Source organism: Stegodyphus dumicola, chromosome 1, assembly GCF_044657685.1.
Source record: "Stegodyphus dumicola isolate Sdum_Otavi_A_Nest chromosome 1, ASM4465768v1".
In the NCBI taxonomy this organism is placed as follows: domain Eukaryota; kingdom Metazoa; phylum Arthropoda; class Arachnida; order Araneae; family Eresidae; genus Stegodyphus; species Stegodyphus dumicola.
In genome coordinates, this window is record NC_140768.1 from 23,316,681 (window position 1) to 23,342,855 (window position 26,175).

A 26,175-nucleotide genomic window follows, 5' to 3' on the forward strand; every position below is an offset into this window, starting at 1 on the left:
CAAGTAATTGAGGGGGTCAATTGCATAAGGTACTTTTATGTGTAGAAAATTTCTAATAATTTTATCTCAGGAAATCATTCACGAAAGCACCTCTTTCCAAACATAGAAAATCCTACAGCGCTTTGCCAAGATCAAATAATCTAATCCTGGTTATTTCGTAAGCCTATTGCAGCTGGAAACGTATGTAAATGTGATTTAAATTCTGAAACATTCTAGATTTATTACGATTAAAAAAATTGAAAATTAAGAGTTTCTAAAATAACTCGAAATTATCTTAAATAAAGAAAGGAAGTTAAAAAATAAAAAAGACACAAAAAGGGCCTATTTTTGTTTCATTATTATTTTAAAGCACTTAAAAATAATATATTGCTTATTTTTACTAGAAAACTTAAAATTCATAACTTTTACCAAATTTTGGTGACATCGCTCGTAGTTGGAAAAATATTTAATTAACTTTTCATTGCCACAGAAATACTTTCCCAACCCTCTTTAGAGATAAAATCTCAATAAACCCATTAATATGTTTGTAATTCTTCTAAAGGATTTAAACTCAAATTAATATTGCATACAAATTTTCAGAATCATTTTTTTAAATTCCTTACGTCAAATGAGTTAATTTTTCACTCATCTTTATGGTGCATTATTTTTCGTGTAGAAAACGTGTTATATGTTTTACCTCATTAAGAGTAATTTAAGTTCCTTTCCCAGGAAAGATCCCATTTTATTTATATTTCTCGTATTTCAATGGTTGTATGTTTTTGTTACTAAATAACTTATATATAAGTAAAACTTTAAAAAAAATTAAAAATTCAATAAGAAAAAAATCACTTTTCAATATGTTTATTACAAGTTGCCTTCCTTACGGCTGGAAGATAATTAATTGTGAAATTTTTGATTTTAATTTCATAGGATAATTTTTCATAGGATTTATATTTTATATTTACCATACGGGTAGTTTTCGACTTCCAATCGTTCGACTTATAAAACTGAAATTTTATGATGATCAGAAATCACCACGCATTTTTTATGAAACATTATCTCAAATTTTAAACTTTAGTGATTTTTGAAATTAACAATAGTTTTCATTAGGCTTAGAATTTGGATTTGAAATGCCCGAGTCCAAAAGCCAAAACATATTTTATCCGATTAAATACAAATATTAAATTCATTAATTTATTTGATAGCAAATTTTTAACTATACATTTAATCTCTCTCTCTCTATATGTATATATATATCTTATAAATTATACAGATATATACATACATGTATATATCTATCTATCTATCTATATATATATATATATATTATATTATTTCTAATATATAATATATATATATATATATATAAACCAAAAATTCGTAATAATTTACATTAAAAAACTTTCCATATACACAAGGAACACAAATGCAATTTAAAACCATCATTGAAAACATTTTTAGAATTTAAAGCAATATTTTAAATAACTTTAATTTCTTGCTTAAAAATCTGCTAAGAAAAATTTTTATTCGCAAAAATACCAAAACCAAAAGTAAATTTTAAGATATTGAAAAAGTAGCTATTGTCATTGATCGCAGATTATATATATATATATATATTTGAATTTAAAAAACATTCTTTATTCGTAAAAAGCAAATTTAAAGTTAATTAAATTTTAAATGAAATTTAATTACAGATATATATATGTGTGTGTATTAGAAAACACTTTTATTTAAATTTATATTTTGATACTTTTATTTCAAAGTTAATTCAAATTACTAATTAAAAATATCTATTTAATATGAACGTATCAACACTTTTTAATGCTCCAGTGGTTTCATTCAGCTGTACTGAATATCACCAGACCAGAATGATATTGATTATTAAATAACTATTTTCCTATTAAAAAAGCGAAAATTTTGTAACATCATTTGCAAAGCAAATTTGCAATAGCAAATTAATTACAAATGTAATAAACTGTATTTGAACTTTGTCTATAAAGCAATATTTAAAAGAAAATTGCTTTTATGTTATTATATCAGATAATAATTTGTGTAAATGTTCATTCTATTTAACGGTCTTCGACCTATATTTCTTGAACCAGCTCCTATTTTTAACATGCATCTAAATGACAAATGAGCTGAATTAGTTAAAAGGAAATGAATCGCTTCTATTTCTACCAGACTTGGAATAAATACCAAACCTACGACAAAAATGTCACTCGAACACTATAAATATGAAATCGAATAACGAGTACTTGATAAAAGATTTGCCGAATTTAGAATTGAAACCCCTATGCTTTGCATACGAACGACTAAAATGTGATTGGATGTGCTTACGTAAAAAATTCTATTTCTTTCTATAAAGAAATATGTACAAAAAGACGAAACATATGTCAATCAAAACTGATATTTTCCGAAAGAGCATTATATTTTCTAAATTATGAACACCTTTTTAATGCTCCAGTGGTTTCATTCAACTGTACTGAATATCAACCAGACCAGAATGATATTGATGATCTTCTTTACTGTAACATCACTGACAATTTAATCTCAATATCCCAAGTATTCTTTCGTTCGTGTAACTTTTAAGCTGTTTACATTAATAGTGGGAAATAAAACTAATCTTTATTTTTAGTGAGGCATTGAATAAATAACATGTATTTAAAAAATTTTATTGTAAAATTCTCTTGTACGTTAGCAAATTTACATTTTTGTCGCCTTTGGTTTACAGTGTCTTATTTGCCATATTTAAGGTAAGCTAGGCTAAGCTTTGAGTTTGAAAGAACAGGCACATTAGATATATTTTCTGCTTAACGATATTTTAATATTAGGATGGAATTATTACACTGAAACGCATTTGGAAGACTAGGACGATTTCTAATTATCCGTAAAAATATTTTAGGGAAGAGACTGAAATAAGTAACTACAGTTTGTATTTGAGCTGAATCAAAAAGTCAGAAAAGGAGCTACTTCTGTTGATCATCAAAGTGTAGAGGCAAGCTAGGAAAGTGGGAGAAATACCTTATATACTCCCCTTTTTAAAGGGCAACTGGGGGTTTTAGGGGACCCAGTTGTCAAATCCTGGGTGTGGAGAGTCATCATAAACAACCCTTTTAGTTCGGGCACCACTGTAGAGTCATTAGGTTAATTGGAAAAGCCAGAGAGATGAAAAATGAACAACCGCCTTCGCCGGGAATCGAACCACGGACCTCTGGAATACCAGCCCAGCGTGCACAGCCATTACACCACGAAGGCACGCTAGGAAAGTGGGAGAAATACCTCATAAAAGAACTAAAATTAAAATAGCAAATTGAGAATTTCAGATGAAAATAATCTTAAATATGTAAAGCTCAGTTAAATCAAATTACTTTTATTATTTTACCTTATAATATTCTAGCGCAATTAGTAGTCCTTGGCAGCTAGAATCCTTACAAACTGCGTAGCGAATAATCGCTCATATCTAATGCTTTAATAACAAAGAAGGGTTAATTTACCCTTTATTTCCACTCAATAATGATTTACAGATGGTCCCTTCTCGGGCTTACAATAAGCCTCTAATTAGGCTTTAATTCAAGATAAAAGTAAGAAACTGATATAATGCTAACCTAAACTAAAACCAGTCGAAGCTGACCAACAATAATTAGCAGAGTTTGCCCTCATTAAAGATTACCGCCGAATACTAGCAGGATATCCACCAAAAACATCACGTCAAAAACATCGCGGACTAAAACGTCGCGAAAATTCTAAAACTTCATGTCAACTTCATGTGTGCGATGTTATCGTCATGCAATGATTTGTAGGTGCTTTATTTTTTACCACGTTATTTTCTACGACGGTATTTCTAAACTGCAAAGTTTTTGAACCGCTTTATTTTTGATCACTCTCTGCGATATTTTCTTCCGCGATGTTTTTACCACGATGTTTTCGCCTTGCTTTGCGACGATTTCGTCCGCGATGTTTTCGGCTGTAACCTACTAGCAAGCACGCAGCAATACGGCCGAAGTGTAGTAAGATTAGACTTAAAGCAACGATGCGGCGAGAAGGCAGAACACGCTCTAGTAACGCTCTACTAGGGACTTCTAAGCTCTTCTACTGAAGTGCCCGAGACTTCAACTTAAAATACTGTTTTCTAACTCATTTACATAAAACGCAATCCTGAAAACTCATTCTGGTAGCGAATCTTAAGTAGGCAATATGAAAGTAAAGGAAATCTATTCAAAAATAAAAATAAACTTTAGAAAATTAAGATAAACCTCTACAAACCTATTCAAATTTATATTCTAAGGCATAACTTTAAAAATGCGACTAATAGAACTCATGGAACTGGCCTCGTTGTAGAAGCTATATAATGAATTATAATACACTTAACTAAGTAAATTTAGTGCTATTATTTAGTAGTTCATACAGATTGTACCCAAGGAAACTGCCATCTGTCCTTCTAGCACCATTTTCTCATTCTCTGCAATCATTACATTATTCGAGAATCACGGCGACTTAAAATATTTTGTTGGAGATATTTCACATCAAACTCTAAAATCAAGTAAGATATAAATAAAATTATACTTCATATAGTAAGGTTTTATGTTAATTAATCCAGTCACCTTATTAATTTGGCTATACTTCTACTTTCGTTAACTTTCACTAGAAGGGAAATTAATTAAAGTATAAAATAAGCGCAGAGTTCTTAAGCTTAGAGAGACAGCTTTGGCAGTATAGGCTGACTGGCAATCTAATTCGCTTCACTCCTGGCTGAAATTAATTAATCGACTTAAGTTTCGTGTGCACTGGGCCGAGCTAAGGCTCAATGTTGAGTTTGTATTTAGCATTTAATTTAAATTTGAACGTATGTTTTGAATTACCTTCAAGTAATGGATTTTCTTTCTGTTATGCTTTTCAGTTTGCTCAACAATCAGATTTAAGCATTACTAAAGAGCTTTCGATTGAAAGGTAGATGTAATGAGAAGTTCTCTGACAGTTGTTGTTGTTCCTTATAGCTTTATCAAAATTAGATAACGAAAAACTTACAGCACTAAAATTAAAGTCTTTACAATACCAAAACAATTAAGAGATAAAAATTTCACAATTAAAATTTTTTAAAAATCCTCAAAGAGGGGAAACAATTGTATGCTCAAGATAAGATTACTGGCCGTCCAATATAGTTGCAGAACATCACCACTGTGTTCTAACTTAGGGTCAAGGGCCGGATAGACGAGCAAGTGTTGCTTATTTATAGTGTTCGTTTTACAAACAGGGAATTGGTTATGAGTGAGTATGACTATTCTGTTGAGATGTTTGGCTGACCAATCGTGCCCTGTACCCAGTCTGAAATTAGCCACATCCTTTCTACGTGGCCTGCTGTTGAACTCATTCCAGTTATTCTTGATATTCTCCCAGAGTTTACCCTTAGATTTAATTGATAGTTCTGTGTTGTAAGTTGACAAAAAATTCTCTCGAATAGTTCTTCTAAGGGAATCATAAGCAATGGAACTCTGTTCAATAAAGAACTTCGTACTCCTCTTTGCCAAGAGATCTGATTTTTCATTACCATCTTGCTTACCTACGTTGGATGTTATCCACTGAAATTCTACTGTTTTTTTCCTATATAGTTCCTTGATATCTCGTTTTATTTTTGACAAAAGACTATGCTCAGAGTGGTGTTGAAGAGCTTTCACCTCTATGGCCGACTTCGAATCAACAAGAAGGACGGCCTTTGTAAAAACCTCAATTCTAGATTTCAAATTATGCACAGACACAGACCTGTGGCAGTTGAAAGGTAGATGTAATGAGAAATCCTCTGACAGTTGTTGTTGTTTCTTATCGCTTTGTCAAAATTAGATCACGAAAATATTAGAAATACTTAAAAATTACAGCACTAAAATTCAAATACTGAAGTGACTAGTGACTTTGGTAATTCAAAGTGTAGAGACATTAGGATTTTTTCGAAGCAGAAAAAAATGAAAAACGAGCAACGCCCTTGCCAGGAATCGAACTACGGACCCCTGGAATACGCACCCAGCGTGCAGACCACCACACTACGAAGGCATGCTAAGAAGTTGGGAGAAATACTTCCCCTTTTAAAGAGCGACTGGGCTTTTAGGGGACACAATTGCCAAGTCCTGGGTGTAGAGAGTCATCATCCACCACCCTTTTAGTTCAGGCACCACTGTAGAGAAATTAGGAATTTTTCGAAGCAGGAAAGGTGATAAATGAGCAACGCCCTCTCCGGGAATCGAACCACGGACCTCTGAAATACGCGCCCAGCTTGCAGACCACTACACTACGAAGGCATGCTAAGAAGATGGGAGAAATACCTTATAAAAGTACTGAAAAACCGTATAACTTTACTAGGCTCTGTTTTGTCGAATAGGGGTTTATGGTATAATTCTAAACGCTTCCCAGCCGGTATAGTGACCCTGACTGATGTGGCGATAGGCCTAGGTTCGAATCGCGGAGAAGGCATGGTTGTAACTGTTCGTCCTTTCATAGGAGAATAATGGACGCTTATTAAGTGCTTCTATAATAAAATGACTATCACTTCTGGCCCTTGCTTTAGCCCGGCCATTTTAAATAAAGTATAATTTTAAATGCAAATCCCTGCATGATAAATTGATTAAGCTACTCATATTAGCATAAAAATTTAAATGCCAGAAGAAAACATCATAATATATTTGGTTCTGGCAGTTTCGTATTAGGAAAAGCTACAAAGATTAACATCATAAAGCAGGGAACTAAATAAATATTTTCCTCTTAATGTAAACATTAATACTATTATGAAAAGTATACGTAACTCTAATATAACGACATATGGATTGAAATAAAAAAATAAAGCAAATTAAATGATGTTCCTACAATTAGCGTATCGTTTGGTGCAGATATTTCACTTCAGAACGAATGACACGTGTCAGAAATCGATATACGTATTTACAACTTCATGGATGCTATTTAAATGTTTATGTTTCATGTGATCATTTATTTGTATAGATTTTAGTGGCAACATTGTAAAAAGAAAAGAAAAAGATTTTATACTTTGAAAAATTATATTGCTGTTCTTGACGAAATGGTGAAGTGTAAATTCTTGGACATATTATTTAGATCTTTAAATAAAAGGAAAGAATATGAAGATCGGGTAGATTTCACTGAATTCTTGACAGCACGTAAATATGAAAGCTCACGCAAATGAAAGTTTCAGAATTTTTAAGAACAAAATGTGATTTTAAAGAGAGCAGTGATCTTACAATTTTTGGCAATTTTTCTACAGAAAAGCTAAAGAAGTTATGACAGAAAAATTCAGGTTGATTACTTACTGCGTTTAGAGCTGCGCTTATAGAAAAATTCAGGTTGATTACTTACTGCGTTTAGAGCTGCGCTTATAGAAAAATTCAGGTTGATTACTTACTGCGTTTAGATCTGCGCTTATGATGATCAAACTTGAAAATTGCACACTGCCACACTGATGCTATCACTTGCAATATGAACATGGCATGCACCTAACTGCAGGTATTTCTTAATCAAAAATGAACTGATCGAAATCAAGCAAATAATGAGCCACAAGACGAATATGAAATTGAAGTTATATGCTTTTGAAGTAACTGAATCTGAAATTAATTAATGTATTTTACACAGTTTAAACTCAGAAATTAATTTTCACCAATAAAATGTACTTAACTCTCAATTTAGACGGATCAACACTAAATGTATTTTCTTCCTACTTTTTGCATGCCGTCGTGGTGTAACGGTAGCACACTTGGCGCGTATTTCAGGACACTGCTCATTTTTCATGCCCCCTGCTTCAAAATACCTAATAACTCTATAGTGACGAAGTAAAAAATGTGGTGGATGATGATTCTTCACTACTAGGATTTGGCAAGTGGCTCCCCTAATCCCCAGGCGCTCTTTGAAAGGAGAAGGAGAGCATTGTGCTTTTTTCATGTCCCCTGCTTAATAACCTAAAGTCTCTACAAATGCAGTTAGAAGAAGCGAAAATATGGGAAACGTAAAAATGTAAAATTATGAGAAAAATTTGCTGACAAGAATGAAAAGTTTCGTACCTATAAAAGCTGAACGTTGTTCTGATAAAATACTAATTTTATGTTCAAAAATATGTTGCTATAGTATCTTAGATATAAATGAAAAGCCTGTAGAAACAAAGCAATTTCTAAGGTATCACTTAATGTTAAAGAGCTAAAAGAAATATGAAAAGAGCCATTAAGCTAAGATTCAGAAAACGTTTTACTTACTTATAATTTCATGAACAATAAGACAATATTTCATGTAAGGAGCTGAAAAGAATTGGTTAAAGAAAGTAATACATTCCTGATGCAAATGCATTTCCTGCGGAAATAGTTGCGTTTCCAATTAATAACAACAAAATAAAATCCCCAAGGAAACGGAGAGGTCTTTTAAAACATATTAACCGTACTCTTTCATCACTGAGTCATTAGAAGAGATTATATGGTTTCTAAAACGAGACTTTACCTTGCATCGATACCAAAGAAAGAAATCGATATTTGAATTTTCTATGAAGACTTTTGATTAGACTGTTTTTAGAAAACTAATTTCGATTTAGGTCATTCATTAAATGAAGAAAACACGAAATTGCCCAAACTTATGAGATTCATGTTATAGAAACAGTGATTCCCTTTGTCTTGTGTAATCTTTACTTTACTTAGTACGGTATCTATCTTTAGACGAAGTTTTGGAACAAGAATTAGAATAATTATGTGCAAATTTTACGCAGCTTCCGATCATACACATTTAACGTATTCATTAAGGCCGTTCTATTAATTTCTCATAAAACAGAGAAAACAATACTTTTACATTCAGCTTGTCTATTAAGAAATGCAACAATATTATAACATTAACAACAACTTGGCTAACTTTGTGTTAATAGCTTTAATCATAACCACCTTATAAGGTATTTCTCCCACTTTCTTAGCGTCCTTCGTGGTGTAGTGGTTCTGCACGCTGGGCCGGTATTCCAGAGGTCCGTGGTTCAATTCTCGGCGAAGGCGGTTGCATATTTTTCATCTCGCTGGCCTCTAAAATAATCCTAATGTCTCTACAACCTTTAATGATAAAAATTTTAATGTTTTATTAAAAAGGATTTTTATTAATACGCAAATATAAATGTGCTTTTGCATTGCAAAACTAAAGTTAAAAATAAAAGGACAACTTGATGTTTCGTTATTTTTCATAAACGAATTTTTTATTCTGTTTGTAAATAAAGCAGGATATTTTCTCTTCCTATATATTTTTCATAAACTGTTTAAATTTTAAATATTCAGGCTTCCCCAGTGAATTTTATAAACTGTTGCAACTCTTTCTCTGAAATTAGGAAAAGAATCTGCATGAAAGTATGTATGTTTCTCTCACTGTAAAAAAAAACAACGATACCTAGAGTCATCAAATTTTGAATAACTTAGTCATCCACTCGAATATGGAAGCCCAAATTTGGAACTTGGAACTTGTTTTATTATCTGTTTCATATTGTCTAAAGCTTTAACGAATTTTTGATTCACAAACTCAGATTATTTCAAAGCGAGCAATGGAAACACTGTACGAAAAAGAAAAAAAAAACATTTTTATCTCTAGCGCGCGAGACTGTGTATCGGAAATTGTAAAGATATGCTCTTTTTAAATTATTTTGCGATATTGCTGTTGAACTGAATTTTGTGGTTTATATGCGAAGAACGTGATATTTAATAAATAAAGGTTACACACAAAGCGTTAAAAAATTGCCCCTCTGTGCGTAATATAAAATCTGAAAGATTTCAGATTTTTTTAATTTATTTTTGTTCATTAATTTCAATCCAAGAAATGTAGATGGCTGAAATATGTTCTTCAGTAAAAATTTCATTTTAAATAGTATTAAGATAGCTTTTGGCAACTCAGGCTGTATAAACTTAAAAAACTACCTTTTTATTGCTCTAGAGAGAGGTAAAAGAAAAAGAGAGAAAGCCCATCCTAAAGAATTACATTTATCACGGTAACAGTAAAATAATATCTTCATAACAAAGATTTTTCAGCATATTGTTTTGAATTTATATATGAATAACTTATTACCGAAAACTTAGTTCTTAAAAATTTATTTGCTTAATTTCATTTTCAGCCATCGATTTTCTTTTTTACTACTCGGTATTGATTTATTTTTAAAACAAACGAATCTATTTTATTGTCATCTATTCATTGCAAATAAATGCAAAAATGTTTATTTTTAGATTATTTAAAAAATATATGTTCTTTACTTTGACCAGACAAATGACAAAAATAATCGTTACTTTCAGACAGGCCATCGCTCTTATATTGTACTGAGTTTTTCAAAATTACTGCACGTGGTATATAATCATCAAAAACCTTCATCTAAGCTTGTCAAAAAGCATTCGAATTTACCATTTGTCTTTGAGGGAAAAATTGAAAATAAAGAGCGAGCGTTGTCTTAAACAATTTTCTGCAGCTATTCTTTTATCCAGTCATGCATTTTCTGTCTCTTCTTTAAAGTAGTAGTCTAGCGTATAATTTAATATTTTTGTATGAGATGGTATTAGTATGATATAAAAATTTATTTTACAGTGTGTTCAGATAAAAGCTTTCTGTTTTCCTTAAATTTTAGTGATTTGAATTTTTCTCCAAAAACATCCAGATATTTGGAGTTTGATGCTTTTGCTAGTATTACAATTTTATCGATAATGGGCATTAAAATTTTGGTATGTTTAACAAAAACGTTTTATGCGATTTCTTTCTAATTTTATTGATTTATTCAGTAAGTTCACATGATCTTAAAAATTTGTCATTCTTCTATTGTTTTTAACTATGAACCCTGTTTTTTTTTTTTTTTTTTTTTTCTTTTTCAGAAAATTTACATTTATTACAAATATATGAAATTATTTACATAATTTGATAAAAAAATGTTTAGTGATTTTTCAGAATTCCTTTAACGGCTCATTGTAAGGTCCATCTCTCTCTAAAATTAGATCAACTCATACTAGATTACAAAACGATATGAATCTTTATCGCTGTCACCATATTAAATGAAAATGATCATAGTTTGGGAAAAAAGGCTGACGTCGCCACCATATGACTTCCTATTAAATTATACACATTTTTTGCTGCATTTCATTTAAATTTATTTCCTTGAATTTCATTAGAGATAGATTCCTTATTCAATTAATTCAGTTCTCACCTCATAGCAAGGCAAAAATACATAAAATTTCATAACATCTTCATTGAAAACTGTAAAATACAGAAAAACATAAAATACAAATGCAGTTAAAAAAATTTTTTTTAATTACACTTAGAATTTCTACGCAAAAATAAGCAATCTGGCCAGCGGGCAGAACGGCAAAAGTTTCGGTGCACATAATTGAATGTTAACTTTTGGTCTCGCTCGGCAAAAATACACTGAAGTTGGTGCATCAATTGGCAATTCTACTAAGAGTTTCAAATATAAGTAAACGACAGCTTCGTTAAACTTAGTGACACTTAAACAGCTTTTAAATTATTAATAATTCTTACGTATTGAACTCGGATTAACTAAAGGCATAAAAGCCTTAACATAAGAACAACATTATTCAATCATTTTTAAGGTAAAAAATGCTTAATTGATTACTATATAAGAATAAAAAGCTGAACTCATCGAATGGGTATATGTAATTTTTGGAATCGATTGCAACCAAAAAGGGAGGTGCGCAACTACATGTTATAGAAGTCCCATATACAAAATTAAAACGTTCTGAGGCGTTCATTTTTGAATTATGCGAGTGCATGCATAGATATAGGCGTACAGACGTCACGAAAAAAAATCTCTTCTGAAACTATGGGTAAAAGAGTAGTTTAATCTCTGCCCGTATGTACAGATTCAAAAGCTGCCAAAATGGACATATTCATTGAAATATGATACTTGAAATTTTTGGCGATTACAATACTTCCTTTACTTAATACAAAGAAGTAAAAAGATTCATTCCTTTATTCTGCTCACACGTACAGATGTCACGCGAAAACATCGTTCAAATGGATTCGAAAGCGGTCAAAACGGATATTTTCGTTGAAATATGATACCCGGAGCTTTTCCCGATTACTGTACTTCTTTTAATTCGTACAAAGAAGTATAAAGATTCATTCCTTTATTCTCTCCACACATACAGACGTCACGCAAAACATCGAACGAACATTACGAAACGAATTTATGAAATACCATTGAACTACCAAATAACAAAATTACGGGAAAAGAAAAGATGACAGTTTTACTGTATTGTTATACATTGATATTGCTTTACTTGTCCCTATATCCGGGACTTAGTCACTGAAATAGCTTCAAGAATAATGATACAAGAAGTCAGATTTTAGAAACATTAGTTTTTTTTTGTTGTTGTTTTTTTTTTTTTTGGAAGCAGGCAAGATGAAAAATTAGCAACCGCTTTTGGCGGGAATAGAACCACTCACCTCTGGAATACCGGCCCTATGTGCTGAACCACTACACCACGAAGGCACGCTAGGAAAGTGGGAGAAATACCTTATATACTCCCATTTTTAAAGGGCGAATGGGGTTTTTAGGGGACATAATTGCCAAATTCTGGTTGTGGAGAGTCATCATCCACAACCCTTTTAATTCGGACGCCACTGTAGAGACACTGTAGAGACATTATTTGGAAGCAGGCAAGATGAAAAATTAGCAACCGCCTTCGCCGGGAATCGAACCACGGACCTCTGGTATACCGGCCCAATGCGCAGAACCACTACCCCACGAAGGCGCGCTAGTAAAGTGGGAGAAATACCTTATAAGGTGTGCGTCTATGGTCGCTATGTAAAGCTCTGGCATCTATGACGGCAACGCATTATGATTGGGCCAGTTATATCTTACTTCCTTTTTTTGGCGGCCCATTTCTAGCCTATTTTGTATTCCGTTTACTATTCTTGCAAACACTCAAGCAAATATAAACACCTGTACTTTATTCCGTACCGCAAAGAGACCACGTCTTTGTGAGATTTGTAACCGAAATGAAAAGCATGGCAGCCGGTTTTTGTAAACTTTATATCATCCGGGATGAAGAATTATTACAAACACAATTTACACTACTGCCGTTAAAATACATTCAAATTACAACTATTTAACTTGATTTTTGTCTTAGTATTTATACGACCCAGTTTCAAAATTACTATAATTATATATATAATTATTATATGTAATTAATGATGTAATATATATAATTACTATATGTATACCATATATAATTACTATATGTATATAATTACAGCTATAACATGCTTATAATTTAAAGCACTACCAAAATAATCTCCGATTAAATGACACACCGATGCTGATCGTTCTTATTCGTTTCATTTCAGGAGTTGCGAGGACGAAGAAGACCCATCCAGAGCTGTGCGACTGCTTCGACTTATAGGTTTGTTAAATAGTTAACACTGCGTTATTAAAGTATAATTTTGTTTTCAATTAGGTTTCTTCTTGTAATGTAAAATTTTAATTTTTCAGAAAGTTTACATGACGACAGCTTTCAAGAACTGCAACTCAAAGTGACCCAGTATGTAAGTAGAATTCCATTCTGTAAAATTTTCTTCACCTTAGTTTTCTATTACTAAAATAACGGGAAAACCCTAATTTACAAGCGATCACATCTTTCCTCCTCCATAAACAAAGTATTGATTTTATGAGACATAAAGGCAATTTAAGATGTGTTTTAGGAGAGAAATTCAATTTTCGTATCACGTGCAGGTAAAATTAAGAACACCAGATCGTCATTATAAATAGTCAGGTATTATTTTCTCTTACTAACATTCTTTAAGAGCTTCTATAAGAGTTAAGAGTGAAAATAAATGCATTGGAAACTTTCTAATATAAAAGCTGCGTTTGTTCCACGACACAGAAGCAGCTGTGTAAACTTCAGCAGCCCATCATGTGAAAGCCAGACGATGAGATATTGGTATTTTTCACAATTGATTTAAATAAATACGTTATAAATGGGTCAAAAATAGCGAACATTCATTCTCTTTGGCCAATAGACAAAGTTAAACTAATACTTTTCACGTCTTAAAAGCGTGACACAAATTACGTATTACAGTGATGAATAGAACTGTTTTATCATATGTATTTTAGCACAATAATCGGACTTTCCCTAAATTGTCAAGCCGAGTTTTCCACATAGATGGATTTTACGCCTCAAATTATGCTAAAGTGCCAAGTTTTCTAAAAGTCATATGAGCAGTTTTTTAAAAATTAGGAACTCAAAATTTTAGCTCTGTAATGTTAATTGAATGAATTTGATGCATAATTAATATTATTGCTTTTTAAATTTTTTCGAAAACCTTTTTAATTATAACCTAAAAAACTTTGAATACCGTTCTTGATATAAATATTGCTGCCCATATAATCGAAAAACTGGAACGTTATACTAAAACTCTCAGAGATACGAAAACCTTTTTAATTATAACCTAAAAAACTTTGAATACCGTTCTTGATATAAATATTGCTGCCCATATAATCGAAAAACTGGAACGTTATACTAAAACTCTCAGAGATATATGTAAATTAAAATATTAAAAATATTTGGCGATGATTTCAAACTTGGCGTCAGGTTAATGGCAATAACGTTGCCAAGCCTGAGCATCATTCCGTTGCTCCGTTTAGATTCTTTTCATTAGGATTTGTTATTTTTTCTACTTTATTTTAGATGGAATTTAAAAAGCTGAAATCAATTTCAGCTAATATTTTAAATATTAAATTTAAAAACGTCAAACTGACAATTCTTACAAAATTGTAACTGCATTAAAATTTTTAAGAGTGGGATTTATGGGAAAACGATGAGATTTAGGTAAGCGGGGTCATTGGTAACAGTCACCTGGGGTTAAGACCCATACTTAGTGCAACAACGCATAAATCCAGCCCATAATATTATTATAGCTATCATTGTGAAGTTGCACAAAGGAGAGAAAGACGAAGCCTAATCTCATGATGTTCAAATGATATGTCTTAGAAGTCCAAGTCAGATGTCTTTAGAAGTCCATGCAAAACATCCAAGTAGTCATGCAGTCATGCAAAACATCCAAGTAGTGTAACGGTAAACGAAACAGCTGTTTTACGTTGGAGCAAAAAAGTCTGTTAGCATGGAACGATAACAATAGTAGCGAGCGTTTCGAAGAGAACATGGTTGGTTCATCTAGGCAAGTAAGTCGTCTGGCGTCTTGTGCTGTTCTTATGAACAAAACTAGAACACTGTGGGTGATGCAAGAAGTCAATGGGAAACTTGAGAGCAGAAGTGCAGTTTTAAGCAAGTTAGGCACTGCTTGAGGGAAGGAAACGTTTTCAAAACCATACATAGTTTCAAAAATTGGCAGAAAAATAATATGGGGAAGGCAATTTTAAGAAAATAAATGTCATATAATCGAATCCTTTGATCAATTCATCTTTGTCGGTTCGTTTCTATCCACTTATGAATGTTATTAGTCAACTCTATTTGCAGGAAATAAACTGGGACATTTATGCAGGTTTAACAATAACATGAGCTATATTTTTTAAATTTTGTAAATACACATTAACTTTTCACAAAGTATTGCTTTTATTCACATTTACATCAAACGCACAAGTAATACATTGCATCTCTCAGTTCTTAACAAAAAAAAAAAAAAAAAAAAAAAAAAAAAAAAAAAAAAAAAAAAAAAAACAAGCTAACTTTTTTCTCGGAATACAGCCAAACTAATTTTCAATATTTTTTTTCACGAGCATGCCGTCCTTCTCGCATCAAGCACGTTTCTTCTTCCCGTTGCCAGATACTTTTTCCTCTTCTTTCAGATAAACTGTTTCTTTCGCACGAGCATGCCGTTCTTCTCGCATTAAGCACGCTTCTCCTCGTTGCCAGATTTTCTCCTCTCTGCTTTCAGCTATAAGTCTATTCTTCCGGTAGGTTTGGTCGGTAGCATAGAGTATGTGCATGACACGCCCCTGCCAAGAATGAAATTTGTCCTTTCTTTGGGACGTATTTCATTAATCAATATCCAAGCAAATTTTCTGTACATTACTTTTACACGATACCAACCTCGTACAGTATTAAATAAAACAAAACAGAACAAGCAATAAATTATTACAGTCATAACAATAAACAAAGAAAAAGAAAAAAAATCAAATTATATTAATCATATCATATTTAATCCAGACGTGAGAGTGCATCTGCACTTTGGTGCTGGATCCCTGGCCTATGACTAATCCGTAAGTTCCATTTCTGCAATGCCAGAGCCCACCTCGTCAATTTGGGACTTCGAGGAGTAGTTTCATTCAAATATCTGAGAGGGTTGTGATCCGTTATAATTTCTACCTGAGCCCCATAGATCCTTTTATCAAATTTATTCAGGCCAAATAAGATTGCCCAAGCTTCCTTCTCAATGCTTGCCCAATTTTTCTGAGTTTGAGAAAGCTTTTGACTTGCAAATGCAATAGGACAATAGTTACCACTCTCGTCTATCTGGGTTAAACAGCAACCTACCGCCAAATTGGATGCATCACAATGGATCTGAAATGGCTTTCCTATATTTGGTGTGACCAGAGATGTCACTTGGCACAAAGTATCCTTTAATTTGTTAAAAGAATTCTGTTCCAACTTCCCCCATAGAACAATATTGGCTTGCCTCTTCTTCGTCAACTCTGTCAATGGTACCGATATTTCTGCGTAACTGGGAATATAAGATCGATAAAATCCCATTAATCCTAAAACCGATCTCACATCTTTTTTTGTGACTAGCCTGACGCGTTTTCTAATTGCTTTGACCCTTTCTTCATCAGAACCATGCTTGCCTCCTCCAATTATATGCCCCAAATATATGATTTTTTTTTAGCTGCAAAAGTACATTTGTCCAAACGTACAGAAAATCCTAATTTTTCTAAAGTTTCCAGAACCAGAGAAATGTGTTTCAAGTGTTCCTCAAATGTTTTCGAGAAAATCACCACATCATCTATATATGCCTGAGCATAATCACTATGACTCTGCAAAGCACAATTCATTTCCTTCTGGAATGTCCCTGAGGCTCCTGATAAGCCGAAAGGCATTGTTCTCCACTGGTAGACTCCATTACATGTTGCAAATGCAGTCAAAGGTTTGCTCTTTTCATCCATTCGAATTTGCCAATACCCTTTTCAAAGGTCGATGCTTGTCAGCCAGTTTGCTGCACCCGCCACAAAAATTAATTCCTGCATGTCTTTCATGGGAAATGTTGGAGTTTTCGTTACAGCATTCAATGATCTAAAATCTATACACATTCTAAATGTAGCATCTTTTTTGCCACACAAACTATAGGATGAGCAATTTCTGACTCAGAAGGTTCAATTAATCCTAATTCTAGCAACTCACGTACCTGCTCATCTACTGCTTTGCGGTATGCCATGGGTATTCCATAGCAGCGGGGTTTCTTCCTAATAGCAGTAGGAATAAGTTCGATTTTGTGTGTACCTACTCGTGCTGGTTGCACTGGACGTGTAAATAATGTTTGATATTTCCTCAGTAGCCCTAAACGTTTACTCCTTTGGACTGAATCTAAATTAGACTTTTCTAATCCTTCCAGAGATTCAGAAAAACTCTTTTCTCCCTTGTTGACAGGTATAGATTCAATTTCCCGAAACTCTTCTTCCCCCTCCAAGATAACATTTACTGCTTGGGATCTAACTACATAAGGTCTAATCTTATTCTGATGGACATGTCTTTTGGTCCCATCGGGCATTTGTACTATAAATGAGTGAGAACTTCTCTGTTCCAATATATTTGCAGGACCCTGCCACCTAGCATAAAGCTTGTTATTAGAATCGGGAATCAAGACTATCACCTTATCTCCCACCTTAAATGTTTTTATGGTAGACCTTAAATTATGATAGTGTGCTGTCCTCTCTTGTTGAATTTTAGCTGTGAGCTTTGCCTGCTCCGCTGCCTTCTCAAACCTAGCCTTTAGATTTTGTAAATATGTATAAACAGAAGTTGCATCTAATTGTAAATTTTCATGTTTCCCTGTCCATGATGATTTTAATATCGACAGAGGTCCCTGAGGTGTCCTGCCGTACATGAGTTCAAATGGAGCCACCCCAGTTGTTGAGTTGGGTACTTCTCTATAGGCCCACAATACATAAGAAATTTGCAAATGCCACCCTCTACCTTCTTCTCTGATGACATGATGCAACATTCTTTTTAAAGTACCATTAAACCGTTCAACTAATCCATTAGCTTGAGGATATCCAGGAGTCGAAAACTTAGGACTGGCCCCTATTCGTCTCTCAAATTCTTGAGTCAAATCTGCTTTAAAATTTGTTCCATTGTCACATGCAATTACATTTGGAATACCCGTTCTTGAAAAAATATGTAATAACTCCTCACAAGTCGACTTGGCGGAGAGGCTAGTTAGAGGTATTGCTTCTGCCCATCTGGTATGCTGATCAACTAAGCATAATATATACTTATGACCCTTAGAACTGGGAGGATCAATCGGACCTATCACATCAATGTTTACAATTTGGAAGGGCAGATCTGGCCTGGTTACTGGGGTGATTGGTGTCCTATCAAGAGTTTTAATTGGTCTAGTCAACTGGCACTCTTTACATGCCTCGCAAAATTTCTGAACGTCTAACCTCAGACCTTCCCAATAAAAAGAGTATCTAATTCTCTCCACAGTTTTCTTTACCCCCATGTGGCCACTAAACACCGAGCAATGTGCTAACTGCCAGACTTCCTCCCTTCGACTCTTAGGTACAACTAATTGCCCCACACTTTCTCCAAGAATTTTGTCCTTATGAAAGAGAAAGTTATCCACTGTATAATAATTCCCCTTTCCTTTCTGAGCATTCTCCCATGCTCCTACAGAGATTCACAAGTCTCCTGCTCTCTTCTAAATACATCCGCTGTACACAGTCTTCCTGGCTGAGGTTCTTGGCTTTCACTTGATTCCATCTTCCCTTTCTCATTGAGATTCCTTCCCATACTAGCGTTTCCTTCTAGTTTCCCTGTGTTTACCTTCACAGGCTTTTCCTTTCTGCTAACCTCTGGGATGTTTGTGGTTTCTTCAGGTAAGTTTTCCACTCCTTCACCTGTGTCATATAACCGACCTCCTAACATGGTGAATACTTCCGGAGGAAGCAACACATCCTCTGCCAGCGATTCTGCAACTGCACACAAAATCTCTTGATGTGTAACATTGGCACTTTCTCCTACAGTAATACTCAGTGGAATGCTTACCAAAGGGCATTTAACAGCTGGACCAAATATACCTTTCAAATATATACTCGATCCTTCCTTCAGTTGGAGACTTTTGGTTAACTCTTTCTTAACCACCGTAATTTCTGTTCCTGAATCAACTAGGGCCTTCCCTGTTGTTCCATTCACACTAATAGGAACCCTTTTCAACTCACACAGCTTATAGTCGTTTACATCCCCTGACTTCCTCAAAGGATCCACACGAACTACCACAACTTTGTCCTCTAGGATATTATTATCCTGATCTTTCTTTACCCAGTTTACCCTGGCTTTATCCTTTTCCTCATTTCTGTTATACTGCCTAGAACCTTTAATCTGAGGACAGTGCCTTTTAAAATGTGAAGCTGAACCACATACAAAACATGTTAAACCTTTAACGTTCCCTGTAGTTTTCCCTATGGTTTCTGACGTATGCCGACTGCCTCGTCTTTCTTCAACCCTAGGTTTCTCACCTACTGCCTGATTTAAAATCTTAGTTTCACAAGCTTCCCTAAGTACGTTGTAGGACTTCCCTTTAGCCGCAAAGAATATGTCACACTCCTTTCCAAGCTCTCTTGGCTTGAACCACGAGTCTCCCTGCCTTATACCTATGTGTACTGCAGTTTCCGTATCAAGGGTCTGGTAGATTTTGTCCGCTACCCCCAACTGATTAAGACCTTCAAATTCTGTCACCCCCCTTGATTTCACATAATTTTCCCACATGGCAGTAACTCTAGTAGAAAACTGGCCAAAGGTCTCTTCTGAACTTCGTCTTGCCTTTCTGAAATTCTCCAGGCATACCTGAGGTGAAGGTTTAAATTCTTTCAACGCAGTTTCCTTTATTTCCTCATAATTCCCATACTTATCCTCGCTTATCAATGTTAATAAATTTGCCGCTTTATCTCCCAAAAGGTAAATCAAAATTTTGGCCTTATGCTCATCAGGGACACTTTCATTGACATAAGCTCTTTCTAAACTGGAAAAGAAATAGTCCCAGCCATCTGCTTTACTTGAAACCTTTACTGTCAATAATCTGATTGTCCTCGTTAACTCTTCTACTGATCTTTTCTCCCCCCGTTCGGGTGTAGTACTCCTATTCGAGTAACGATCCTGGCAATCTACCTTATACTTCTCAATCGCAATCCGCTCCTCTGCCTCTAACTTTAGCTTATATTCCCTTTCCTTCTCCTCCTTTGCCTCCCTATCTGTAATGATAACATTCAGAAGATCCTTTGCTACCTGCTCCTCATAGCTTTCACTAGCAAGAATCTTTTCCCTCAAGTCCAAAATCCTAAATGTAGGCAACACTTCAACACCAAACTCTTGTGCAAGGGCGACTAGATCAGCCTTTCTAGATTTGGCCAAAAATGACATTATGCGACTTTATGTTCAACTTAATTAAAATAACAGAAAATTAAAACTAAATTTCCTTATATAAAATTATACATTAAGTTAAATCCTTAACTGCTGTTGAATCATAAACACATAGTATCTGCATTAAATATGCACAACATCCAAATACTCAATAAATAAAAAAAAACATGTATTTTTATATATAAGCATTTGAAAATTAATGCAATCATATCTCATAAATAAAACACAAGCTTTACTTAAATTAATGATCATTCACTCATATAATAAAAGATAAATGCACTTGCAAGGTAATTCAAGTCTTATATGATAATCACACTGAAAATTTTTGTCTTATAAAATACTTGTTCAAGTGTACCTTTACATTAATAGCAAATTTTTCATAAACACAAAAACATAAATAAATCACTTAACGAGAGAACCTGGTAGAAGATAACTATTCCACATAATAAGCTTCGCAGCATTCGTAAGGAATTCACTTGAACGTTTTCCGAGTCGACAAATATACATCCGACCAGCTGCCACCACTGTCATATAATCGAATCCTTTGATCAATTCATCTTTGTCGGTTCGTTTCTATCCACTTATGAATGTTATTAGTCAACTCTATTTGCAGGAAATAAACTGGGACACTTATGCAGGTTTAACAATAACATGAGCTATAATTTTAAATTTTGTAAATGCACATTAACTTTTCACAAATATTGCTTTTATTCACATTTACATCAAACGCACAAGTAATACATTGCATCTCTCAGTTCTTAACAAAAAAAAAAAAAAAAAAAAAAGCTAACTTTTTTCTCGGAATACAGCCAAACTAATTTTCAAATTTTTTTTTCACGAGCATGCCGTCCTTCTCGCATCAAGCACGTTTCTTCTTCCCGTTGCCAGATACTTTTTCCTCTTCTTTCAGATAAACTGTTTCTTTCACACGAGCATGCCGTTCTTCTCGCATCAAGCACGCTTCTTCTCGTTGCCAGATTTTCTCCTCTCTCCTTTCAGCTATAAGTCATTGGCTTTCAGCTATAAGTCTATTCTTCCGGCAGGTTTGGTCGGTAGCATAGAGTACGTGCATGACAATAAACAAAGAATCAAAATAAATTAATAAATTAAGAAGAAGAAAATAAGTGAATACTGATTATTATCATGATAAAAAAGAAAAAGAAAAAGAGTAAATTTTGGCAGGAGAGTTAAGAATCCTAAGTGGTAAAACTAATCTGGACCATAGTTAGTTATTTTGATAATTATTTCGATAAATGAGCAACGCTTTCGGCATGAAAAATGAGCAATGTCTTTCCCGGGAATTTAACCATGGACCTCTGGAATACGCGCCCAGCGTGTTGACCACTACACTACGAAGGCACGCTAAGAACCTTATATACTCCCCCTTTTAAAGGGGCGACTTGGGTTTAGGGAACCTAGTCGCCAAATCCTGTGTGTGAAGAATCATCATTCACCACCCTTTTAGTTCGGGCGTCACTGTAGGGACATCAGGTTAATTGGAAGCAGGAGAGATGAAAAATGAGCAACGCCCTCGGCGAGAATCCAACCACGGACCTCTGGAATACGCTCCCAGAGTACTGACCATTACACTACGAAGGCATGTTAAGAAGGCGGAAGAAATACCTTACATATGGTTTCCGGGGCCATATACAAGATATTTCTCCTGCCTTAGCATGCATTAAATATGCCTTCTTTCTTTATTAATATATTAATTATTGATATTGCATTTAATGAATATAAATTAATAAACATTCTATTTTTTTATATGTTTAAATGGTGCCTAAATTTAAATTTTTCAGATTTTTTGAGTAATACGATTCCAACCACTTTTAGCCAGTCTTTGCCGTGATCTTTTTGTTACTATTTCAGTTTAATAACCTAAAAGTGTAAACCAAAAGAAAAATTAAAAGTATGTGATTAAATTAATAACGAGCTGTTTTGTTTGCTTGATTGTTCTTATTTATATTTTAAATTTATGAAACGTTTCGATAATAATATTTTAAATTTGTAAGAAATTAAATTAGCAGCAGCATTTTAAATACCCATGCTGTATTGTAGCGATAGACGGTTCGATATTTTGATCGTTCTACTCAAATTCATTACAGTATTTTCGCAAAATAAAATTCCTCTTCGAGTTGCTTTGCTTGCCGTCTCTTATTTTATCGCACATTCAATTAGCTAGCAAACTGACAGAAATTTGCATAAAAGGAGAAACTGGCTAAAATTCCAAGGCTAAAATGTTGCGCAAAGTAAAAACAAACGCAATAAGTAAATTTTCGGAAAATATACTATTGCCTTAAAAGTTTGGATTATTATGCCGGTAATTTACAGATCACCTAGTGACAGCTAATTTCGGCTGCAGGCATAGTATATTTCAGCAGCAATTCTGCGCGATCTGATAATATTTCAAAGATTTTCCTGGGAGAAATGTAAATAAATTGGCTCTCACCCTTTAAATTTACAGGCTGAATGATTCCTTTGCAAATGCTACACTAAGATAGGTAAGACATACGGATAATAACTACCGGAAGCCATACCGGAACGACGGTTTCTTGATATGGTTTCCAGTATTTGTAATTGTGTTACCTTTTGTGTTAATATCAACAAACTGTATGTTGGTTCTGACTGCAGCTTCTTTGATTATTTTAGATAATAAAACATTTTAGAGAGAGTTTTCTGATATGGCTTCCGATTTTTGTCGCTGATATGTAGCTGTTCAGGACAATTCTGTCAAATATTCAGACTCTTTTATCATATTCATCTACTGCATTCGAAATTGTTTGATTCCTTATAATTATTTCCCTTTTTGTGATTTCTCTGTCCTTTTCTTTTGTGATTTATTTCTCGGGTAGTTTCATCTTCTACTCAGCGTAATGAAGTTTATATCACCTGGAGTCAACCAAATTCTGTGATGCAACGAATAACTACCAATGACGCTAAAATAACAATCAACAACAATAAACTTTAATACATAAGACAATGTCCGTTGTATGCTTTTAAATAGCTGAACCGTCTTTTGCTATCGAATCACTAAAACCTCTCTCCGCAAACAATTCCTCTTATTAAATGAACTATTTTGAGACCTAGAGTAAGCTGGGATAATTTCTGTTTAACTTATAGAGACTTATATGATACTACCTTAATTTGACTTTTTCAATTTGGTTGACGATAATGTGACCAGTCGCGTTTATCTCCTATACCCTGGTCGGAGGAAGATGATGGTGGACAGCCACATCTGTGCTTTAGTTAATGACATAAACATCTGATAAAAAACGAATCCAGGACATCATCTCCGCTAACAGAACTAATGGCAGCTATTAGCAATTTTGAAGGGGATCTGCGGAATTATAATGATGGCTTGTTTTGATCCAATCCTGCGATTATCGGACAAGCCAAACAACAAGAAACAGCGTTGTATTTGTGAATTTTGCAGGACTAGTTTGGATGGTTTAATTACAGAACCATCTTTCGGAGCTGCAAAAGTGCAAATGAAGGAAATAAGATATGGTTATAGGATAAGATAAGATAAGAATGGCTGGTCTTAACACCATTATTGCTATTTCATGTAATGAAACTGCAGCTCACATTGAATTGTAGGATACTTTACGTTATAGGACAATACACACCAAACAATTTATTTTCTAACAATTATTTTAGAAAGAAGTGCCAGCGTTACCTATTAGCCAACGTTAAATTAAATATTTTACTTTTTATCTTTTATATCTTTTTATCTTTTACATTTTTATATCTTTTTATCATTGAACCGTTTTTCAAAAGTATGTGATTCTGCTTTGTTCTTTGTTTATTGAACTAAATCTAGGAGATATATTTCTTATGATTAGGAAAAAATTACCAGGATTGAATGAGATAGCTACAAACAATAACATTCGATTTAAAATTCTGCCTAGAGGCAAAGAAACAAAATATTTCCCCTTGATATTTGATGACATGCCAAATGCCTTTCCATCATTCCCAACTGTGGCAAAATATTAAATTACTTGAGCATAAAAAACGAATTCGTAACTACTAAAGAAAGCTTTATCGATTTTCTAGAAACAAAAGAGAAAACTGGTAGTGGTTTAAAAAAGGAAATTTTTGATATATTAGAAAGAAAAGATGGCCCGCACATTCAGAATGTTTGAGGTCAAGGATATGATAGGCCAATAGGGCTGGACTGCAGAAATGAGTCGAATCCATTACTTGACAAAGAAATGATCAAATTAAATGTAGTATTACGAATTTTGTATACATATTAAGAATTGTACTGAAATCATATGTGAAATGTTAGTATTTTTTGTATAACGTAACATGAAATGCTTGAAAGAAACAAAGTTCTATCAAGCATTTCAAGTATTTCTGCCAGAAAAATAATATTATAGGGACAATTTATTTAACATTTAGGTAAATGGCTATCTGGCTAAAATGCTGAGATATCGCCATGAGGCGACTAATTTTTTCACCAAATTTGGAGAGAGATCGCCAATAGTCGTGAAAATTGGTGACCGTTTGGTGACATTATGGTCCTGTCTCTGCATAATCGTAACTGGTATTATGACTGAATAAATGTAATTGGTCCCTATATGTGACTGAAACCGTATCCGGCTCTCATACGTCTTCTAGTGATTTCAAGACGCGGAAGGTACTAGAGATTATTCGGTGACCGGAGGAAAACTATTGTTGCGTTTTTCTTTTCTGACACCAGTTGTTACGAGGTTTTCTTTTTTCACGTTCGTACGGGGTTCGTGAATATTTGGAGTGAATAATGACAATACTACTTGATGAAGTATTGAAACACACTTTATTGGCCAGTATTGTCAGGACAGCTCCAAAACACGTTTTACAGTCGTCGATGAACTACTATAAACACGCTGACACGATCAGCGACATAGCCTTCAGTCCGGCTTTGATTTCAGGTCTCATCTCTTCATATCCAGCTTTTATCTCTTCCCGTCTAGCTTTCATCCTATCATAGCCGGCTTTTATCTCAGCATATCCGGCTCCTATCTCAGCATATCCGGCTTTTATCTCGGCTAAGAAGTTCCTCAAAGTCTTCGTTTCCTCTTCCATGGCTTTCCTCTGCAGGCGAGTCACTGACATTCACTCGAAAACCCCACTCCTGACACCAATTGTTACGGGGTTCGTGAGAATTTGGAGTTCCGAGAACGACCAAGCAGAGTCTGGAGCTGTACTCTGGAGCTTTGCAGTGAACCTGTCTCCACCGTTATAGCCTGATAACCTGAAAGCTGTGTCGCTGATTGTTCCAGCGAGTTTATAGTAGATGACGAATGTAAAACGTGACTTTGGAGCTGTCCTGATTAATATTGGCTAAATTATGTTTCGATACTTCATCAAATGTCGTTATTCACTCCAAATCCCACTTTTGGCTTTCGGCTTGTGTTCGAGAACATTCTGGGCTAAACCGGTAAGAATTCGTTCCAGAAGGTTCTCCATCCGTCCATCGCATATCGCCAATTTTGTAGCCAAATGGGCGATTTCTCACAAAATGTGGCAACCCTGCCTTCCCTTCCATTTTTATGGCAACCCTAAAACTGCTTTGCGGGGAAGCCATTTTACCGCGCCTGTACATTTCGTAACACTATATATGGTTATA

The 26,175-nt window shown here is 34.1% G+C and overlaps 1 protein-coding gene across 1 annotated transcript in view; it reads left to right on the top strand.

Annotated features, from left to right (window-relative positions):
* LOC118197439 (cGMP-dependent 3',5'-cyclic phosphodiesterase-like) overlaps positions 1-26,175 on the top strand; it is a 130,897-nt gene that overhangs the window by 1,939 nt on the left and 102,783 nt on the right. The window contains exons 2-3 of the mRNA XM_085813675.1: positions 13,321-13,376; positions 13,466-13,518. Of these exons, the coding sequence (XP_085669801.1) occupies positions 13,321-13,376; positions 13,466-13,518 (109 nt within the window). The remainder of the gene's footprint in view (positions 1-13,320; positions 13,377-13,465; positions 13,519-26,175) is intronic.